This window comes from Agrilus planipennis, unplaced genomic scaffold (assembly GCF_000699045.2).
Source record: "Agrilus planipennis isolate EAB-ADULT unplaced genomic scaffold, Apla_2.0 scaffold360, whole genome shotgun sequence".
NCBI lineage: Eukaryota > Metazoa > Arthropoda > Insecta > Coleoptera > Buprestidae > Agrilus > Agrilus planipennis.
The window spans coordinates 38,841-46,720 of NW_020439060.1; the positions used below are offsets into that span (position 1 = coordinate 38,841).

The 7,880-nt window shown below is 37.7% G+C and overlaps 1 protein-coding gene across 1 annotated transcript; it reads right to left on the reverse strand.

Moving 5' to 3' along the window:
* Positions 1–2,827: 2,827 nt before the first annotated feature.
* LOC108742893 lies at positions 2,828–4,865 on the reverse strand. The gene is made up of 8 exons (XM_018478246.1): positions 4,680–4,865; positions 4,307–4,583; positions 4,072–4,217; positions 3,849–3,991; positions 3,746–3,787; positions 3,595–3,689; positions 3,230–3,541; positions 2,828–3,174 (listed from the first exon to the last, which is right to left on the reverse strand). Exons 1-8 carry the CDS (start codon positions 4,863–4,865, stop codon positions 2,828–2,830), a joined length of 1,548 nt encoding a protein of 515 aa, XP_018333748.1.
* Positions 4,866–7,880: the final 3,015 nt, after the last annotated feature.

The following is a 7,880-nucleotide window of genomic DNA, read 5'->3' on the forward strand; positions in this document are numbered from 1 at the left end:
CAGGAACTGGAAGAAAGATTGGACAGATATAATGAAGAGAGTGGTAAGGAATGGTACAAGAACGGAAGGTATAGTTTCAAAGAAGAAGTGAAGGAAATGGTATTTGAGGAGACAGAGATTGAAAATCGTGTAGAGAAGCAAGCGGAGAAACAAAAGGAAAGAATAAGGAGAATTGAAATGGAAACACAAAAGAAGAGAAGGAATGAGAAAATGATAAACCTGATAATCTTTGGAATAGAGTTGGAGGAAAACAAAGAAAAGAGGTAATTGAAAGGGTGTTAAAAGAGAAGATGGGATTGAAGGTGGAGGTGAAGGAATTATGGACAGATGAAGAGAAGGTGTGTGGGGCAAAATTCGAGAAGTGGGAAGAGAAGATGCAGGTGATGGGAAGTGGTAGAAAGATGAGGGGAACAACAGTGTATATAAGAGATGTATTTGACGACGGAAAGAGAGAAAAATACGGAAGATGTTGGAAAAAATGGTAAAAGAGGAGAGGAATATGAATGGGGATAAGGTAGTCAAGCTTGGGTACAAGAAAATAATAATAGATGTTCAGATTTCCTAGAAAAAATATTTGGTCTGCTCCTTTTTGAAAAATATACATTTACAAGGGCTGGGATTATACCTGCTAACTTTCTCTTTGGGGCACTATGGGTTATATGCAGGCAGATCGAAACTTGAAAACAAGTGGCAATAAAAAAAGGTTCAAGGAGGAGGCAGGCAGTTTTTCGGAAATAATTTCAGAAGGAGAAGTACTTTGCTTTTCATGACGAGTAGGCGCTCTCGTATCGGGTTTATAATTCAAGGAATATAATTTTGGGAAATCTGCACATAAATAAGGTTATGTGTAGGTTAAGGTTTTATACATTAAGTTTTTGTACATAGTGTTGTGTTTTGGAAAATACAAAGCTTTAACGCAACAAGGGTTTTAATTTGGCAATACTAGTCCATTGGTTCATCCTGAGCTAACGAGATGATGTGTAGCGAATTACGCACACAATAGATGAGGTACTACGGTAATGATGGTAAAAAGAAAAGACCAAATTCTTTTAGTTGGCCAAATGAATGTCGTTATTGTTGGTAGGTTTTCAGAAGGCAGTTATGAAATAACGACTGAACCCCAATCTCCTTGGAAGCCATTATTCACAAAAAATAGTTGCAATCATCCATGCAATCTAATAAATCACTGTTTACTTTTGAAAAATTCAGAATGCTACCATTAAATCACATCTTCTACGAAATTCGTCCATACTTTGTTTTTCTTTTTTATCAGGCATTAGTTTCATGATATAACGATTCTACTGATTTTTTTGTTCTTATTTCTCTGTTGTGACCTTGTTTCTTTTTTGTTTTCAGTACATGGGTTCATTTCCTGTAATAGGCTCGGAGTCTACGAAGACAGACTTTGTCGGATCCCAATTGGAAAAACTTCGGGTAAGTGAAAATCGCTTACATTTTTCTATTTTAATGATGACTTCGTGACTCACTACCTAGTGATTTATAATTATTGTAGCACTAATAAAAAATTTTTGACGATTGGTTTAAGTTCATCGATTATATTGGTATACAGGTAATTTGGTAAGAAGGTCCTGTGTCCATATCCAGCGTCGGAAATAGAAGTATCTCTCTGTAGTAGTTTGCGAAACGTTAGACAGCATCAGTTCATCTAGCGACCGCGAAAACTTTTACCAATTTGTCATTATCGTGTCTAAGGATGTGTAAAGTCAATTTTTATTTAAACCCTTTGCTATTCCAAGTATCAAGGCCCATACCATTCAGTATCCAACATTAAAAATTCGAACATTTGAAATCAGTCAAACTCGTTGTTCATTTTTTCATAAAAAAAAAGCTTTTGGGTGTTTCATTCCCACCAGCCAGTAATGCTGGTGGGCGGGCAGTCCCTCCGGACTACGCCGGAAGGTAGGGCGGAAGGCCCTCTTCAGCCTGCTTTCAGGAATCATGGGATTGGTTGGGGGTGGTTCGAGTGAGAAAGATGAGACGGACGAAATGAAGACAGAAGAGAATGAAAGATTATCTGTGGAATATAACTGCCCTAATATTTGCCTAACTGATCCATGGAAACCACAGAAAAATTTGGACCAAGGCAGACGGACCCGGAATCGAACCGGCGTCCTCCCGAATGCTAAGCAATGGTCTAAACCTCTAGGCCATGCCGCTCGGTATTTTTTCATACAAATTTGAAGTTAACGCAACAAAACTAATTTTGTTAGGGTTGAGAATGTCACAAAAGAACCAATTTTCGCAAATGTTATTCCATCAAAGAGTTGATGAGTCTAATTAGTGTGCGCCTGGGTGCTCCAGTTCGCTAGGTTTGATTAAATCGCATCGAGGGCTGGAACGATGGCAGTAGTTGTACAATATATAATACCAATCCGGAACGAACGAGGTCCCTTACAGCTTACGCACTCCAGTTTTACACCCAGCCGCGCTATCTTAAGACTTAATTAGCCATCCAAACTTCTCCACTCATCACGTCTCAATTGAATTACTACATCTAAATACCCGCTCTAGACGCTACTAATTATAATTTCCCAGTAAGTAATTCAATTTTTCTTATCCGGAAGTACATAATAATTTTATGATGAAAATCGACCCTGGCAATTAAATACACCAACGTGGTTTATCGTTTTAATTCGGTTGAAGGGCGCCATCGAAAAATTTTTCTTTGGTTCCTCTATTTTCTTATTTGTTCTAATCTCCATCCCCTTCATTTCTAACATTCCCCAATAATGTACCATATGTATATTTAATAGTTTCAGTATTAGTTTAAAAAATTATAAGATAAATTTTAAAATCGATTTCAAAATTAAATCTCTGTAAGAAATACAGAAAGAATTACTATCATAGATATCATTAACTTGGCTACATCACCAGATGAACTTTGGTGAGTGAGTTTAGAATTGTTAACGCGATCTTCACCATCTTCTTCGAAGAGTTTTTTTGTGAATTTCGTGTCTTCCGTAGTTAATGCTTCTTTAATTTCTTCTTTTTCTTTATCTTCGGTAGTAGACACGGTGGTTTCGGTATTCTCTCCTACTTCCTTCTCAATAGCTACGTCTTCTGCATTAGAGTCTTCGTACTCTTCGTCGGATATATCATCGTCATCATCACTGTATTCTTCTACTGTTTTTTCTCTTTTTCTTCGTACAGAACCTTAATTATTATTATTATTATTTATTGCTGTTTAAAGTTGTCCATAAATACTTACCAATTCCAGTAAAGTCCATTATAGGTATCGTATCGTCTATATAATTTTCATAGTTCAATGGAATTTGTGTTGAATGTCTCAAAAATTTTGTAAGAAAATAATTTTTAATTCGATTGGAATTTTTGTCAAATACTTTCTTATAATCTCTGTTTTTAGAATCAAATTTTAAGTAGTTTCGCATGTTCTTTGCGTATTTCTCAAATTCCTCAGGATACTTTTCCCTTGTGTTTCTCTGTAACTCTCGAAAGTAACTGATGGGGCTCCTCTGGTCATCCAAATAATAATCGATTTGAGTGTCACGTTCAGCTAAATCTAAAAGAAGATCGAATTTATCGAAACTCGAAAATATTCTCATTATTACTTACCTGGTTCTTTGTCTCTATAAAATTGTCGAATCACTTTTAACACAGCATCTTCCACAAAAACGTTACATCTGCATCTTTCAATATCTGCAGGGCAGCTGCAATATATTTAATAGGACAAATTGGATTTTATTGACCGGTATAATACATTTACCAACTCGTTCCTGGACCAAGGCAATCTATAGCCCCCTTACCCCTAAAATGTCAAAATCGAAACTAATGTTTTGACAAAACATAAAAATTGCATAGGGACTAACGTTCTTGAATGAATGCATTCTGCTTCTAAGATATTAAACTGAGAAGGTAGACAAGGTCCATTGCAGTCAGGTTTGCGCCAGTCTGACCAGTAGGACTCTATTTTTGGAGGAAGTGATGATCTCATACCGAGCTCTTCACAGAACTATTAAAATTATTCATACAAATCAAGATTTACTTGTGAAATAAGTAACTAATGTTCAAAGTTTCATTATATTTGCCCACCGGTTGGTGATCCATGCAATTCTCATCACAGTGAATTGAATGAACTTGGTCTAAAACTGTCGTCCCATAACATTTGTTAGTACCGCAAACATTTTTCGGAAAACAGATGCTTTCTGGCAATGGAGATAAGAAACAAGTTGGGAAACCTTAAAAAAAAAACAACTGATGTGAGCTTTTAGACGTGCATTCGTCCGTCACTGATTGCAGTGGTTTTTTTGTTTATCACAAATCACACCTGCGACTGGACGTAATTTCTGGTTTCCAAGGGTTGCTTTACAATTACAATGATCGGCATGGAAAGAGAGTCCTGTCACGTCGCACAGTCTTCGATGAACCCTTGCTCCAACATCGGTTACTTCGATGCCTTCCTTTCGAAAACGACAATCTCGGGGACGTCTCTTCTCAAGAGCTACCGAACAAAGTCTCCATTTATAAATCGTATCCAAGTCACACACTCCCAAGAAATATTCTTCTACGTGTTCTACTTTTCGCGCGCGTACTTCAACGAAAACCTGAAAGTGAAAATTTACATGAAATAGAAGTAGCACGTAACATTAGCATTTCGAAAGGACAATAACATTTTATTGTAATTTGTGATTATCAAATACCGCACAGAAGTTTTCTCCTATTTCGACGAAGACACACTGCTGTAAATTTAATACTTTAACCCATCGGGAGATGTTGTAAGTGGGTTCTTTATAAAAAAGTGGCAAGGCTGAGTTCTCTACGTGTCTTTTGTATCTTCCTGAAATTGACAGCTGTAGAAGTAACGTCAAAATCAAGAAAAATAACATTTTGATATGTTATTTTTAACTTATAGAAACCATGGGGAAATCAAAGTATTGGATGCTTGAGCAGTTTCATGGAGAAACAAACAAATATTAGAAATTTATGCATGTTCCCACTATTAATTCTCTTGGAGCATATTTTAATATGATCTGTTTTAAAATATAAATTACTAGTGACCCGCCCCAGCTTCGCACGGGTGCAATGCTGATACTAAATATACTTTTGTTTTGTTTAGATTATTATCGAAAAGGGGAAATCTTCTAAAGATACCCCCGGAATATACTAAATATACTACAGAATGCCTTTATATACATCATTCACAGTTTTTTTGTCTTTAGACAATACAAACCGGCCTCCCGGCCGGTACCGCCGCAACCACTATGTCCCTGCATTTTAAATCTGTAATATCTTCAAAAATATTCATTTAAATTACATGCTGTAAAAGGCCATATTGATCTATATTAAATGCACAATGTATTTAAGGTATTTAATTGGATTAGAATTAATGCTGTATTACTTACAATCGCTTCGTAAATAAGTCATTATTTCTCATAAAAAGTAAAGGATAAAAATGGTTATTGTGGGTTATCCCTAAGAGATAGACATATACCATCTCGGACTTTTTTGTAGACCCTTTTAAGATGTACAATATTGTAGTACATTATTTTGATCTATCTCGTAGGATTCAGCCAGCGTTTGCAATGTAAGCGCAAAAAATGTGTTTATTTACGACATCACTTTAGAAACCTCTAAAATTATCAGAGTTTTCCTACTATATTATGCATGTATTATACATATAAACCTTCCTCTTGAATCACTCTATCTTTTAGAAAACCCGCATCAAAATCCGTTGCGTAGCTTTTAATATTTAAGCATACATAGGGACAGACAGCGGGAAAGCGACTTTGTTTTATACTATGTGGTGATTTAGATATATGACGGGTGAGTAGTTTACAACGCCACCTCTCGATCCAGATCCAGATTTTAAGGCAACACTGAAAATAAATCAAAATGGGTAATATTAGGATCACGTATACAAAAATAACACGACAAGATTGCCATCATTTTTCGATACCAATACGACATTTTGAAAGATATTGTCTCGTCATTCAACATTCCTACAGCTATATTCTGCATGACTTTCCACCCGTTCAGTTATTCGTCTATATACATCAAGTGTTAAGCCGTAATTTCGAAATTACTCGGTTAGGGAACCCACCCCTGTGGTCGGTTTCGGGAGTGAAACTAATGTTTGTGTCATGCGGGTGACACTGACAACCGGAATGAGGATGTAACAAATGAAGGAACGAAATGTACGAAACGACAGCAGCGTTCGTTTGTGTACGTATTTTCAGTTCCCGCTCGTTGTTGTGCTGTCGTGGTGACTTGTGTAGTGCTTTGCAACGTTTCGCCCTCCTCCCTTTATTTCGCTGCAACGCACCGCCCTTGGTACAAATCAGAAACGTCGACAGCACATTTCGAAGAGAGGCTTCTTGATTGCCTTCGAATCGTATTCCTTCCTTCCTGCCTTTAGTTAAAGCAGGAAGAGAGTGATGTAGTTACGAATCTGGGAGACAAACACTGATCGGGCTGAACAACAGAATAATTGACCTATTCTATCCACAGTTTGGTGTCACTGTAGGCGGTTACTAATTATGGATTAATTAATGATTAAAAAGGTCTTTCTTAATAAAAATCGGTTGTCTGTAAAGTCGGTTTACTGACGATAGTTGAACGTGACAACGTCATAAGAAAATACTGATGGAATGGTTTCATTTTTCAAAAGAAAATTTTAATTTTATTTGTTTGATAGATATTTTGTATGGATATAGAGAAGGAGGTAAATCGAAATGTATTATTGTATAGCAGCTGTCCACGCGGACGCATCGCTCACTCAAGTAGGAGAGAGACAGATGTCGAACGCTGCCGAACGCTGAGGCCGATTGTGCCTCTTTGTCGCTCGTTCCGCGCTCTCGCTTGCACTTCAAGCCTTAAATGGAACGCCTCAGAGCGAGGTAACGCCGCATGAGTCATGTTTTTTTCGTGCGTGCAGCCGGCTCCATCGAATTATAAGACGTTGTCACGTCAAAAATATTGACCTATCAAACCGAATCCACGGCGTGGCTATCTGCATGGTAAGACACTTGTCCTCCCTCATAGATCAATAAGTTCTGTTCAGAATTGAATTCTACGCTGTTTGTGGTTATTTGTAGTCCCAATACTTGGGGTGCTTATATAAGAATTCAGAAATCATAAAAATTGATGGCAACGTAATCTCACCTGGTTAAAATTTGACATTAATAACTTTTTGAGGGAGGGAAACTGATTCTATCTAAATAAAATGTTCCTTGCAGAAAAGATATTGAAGAAGTATTGCGAAAATTGAATGAGATGTAGCTGCGTACGTAACAGATGGAATTGTTATATAGTACAAACAAGACAGAGGCCGTAGTCGGATTTTTGTTGTTTTTATTGGTTGTCTGGATGGCGTATTCACTTATTAATATTAAAGTAATATTTTGCCTTTAAGAATGGGAAGCAATTCCGCGATTCTCGGTAGCGGGGAACTTTTGAAGTGGACGAGTCGTGCAATAAGAGCAAATCCAGTCTCATCAGTGCACTGAAATGGTAGTTGTGTGTCATTTTGAGCTGGCTATATAAATATTGACGCAAGTGCTTCGAACCCGGCTGCTTTTGACCTGAAGTTAGTGGAATGAGGATTGCTGCTACTGTTGCTGCCGTTGAGACGCTGTCGTCGTGGCCGATGATGGTTGCAAGTAAAGGGGAGGAAGTCGTGAAGTATTAAAAAACCCCGCGCTCGATGTCGAGATAAAGTTAAAAAGCTCAATCGGCGTCTAACCCACTGGGGGGAAAACGGACTGAGAAAGTGCAGCGTTCACTTTAATGTTCATACGCGGTTTTTCATTCACCGGTGGTAACAAGTGGGCTAGGGGTTGCGTACGGATTTCCTGACGACAACAAGGACGATGACGTGCGAGGGTGCAGCTTTTGCGCCTCCT

Excerpts from the sequence above, each read along its gene's own strand:
- LOC108742893 (XM_018478246.1), bottom strand. The coding sequence starts at position 4,865 with ATGTTATTTTTCTTGATTTTGACGTTACTTCTACAGCTGTCAATTTCA. Across the intron at positions 4,584-4,679 it reads TAGGAGAAAACTTCTGTGCG|GTTTTCGTTGAAGTACGCGC; the intron begins GTATTTGATAAT and ends TTTCACTTTCAG. Across the intron at positions 4,218-4,306 it reads GAAATTACGTCCAGTCGCAG|GTTTCCCAACTTGTTTCTTA; the intron begins GTGTGATTTGTG and ends TTTTTTTTTAAG.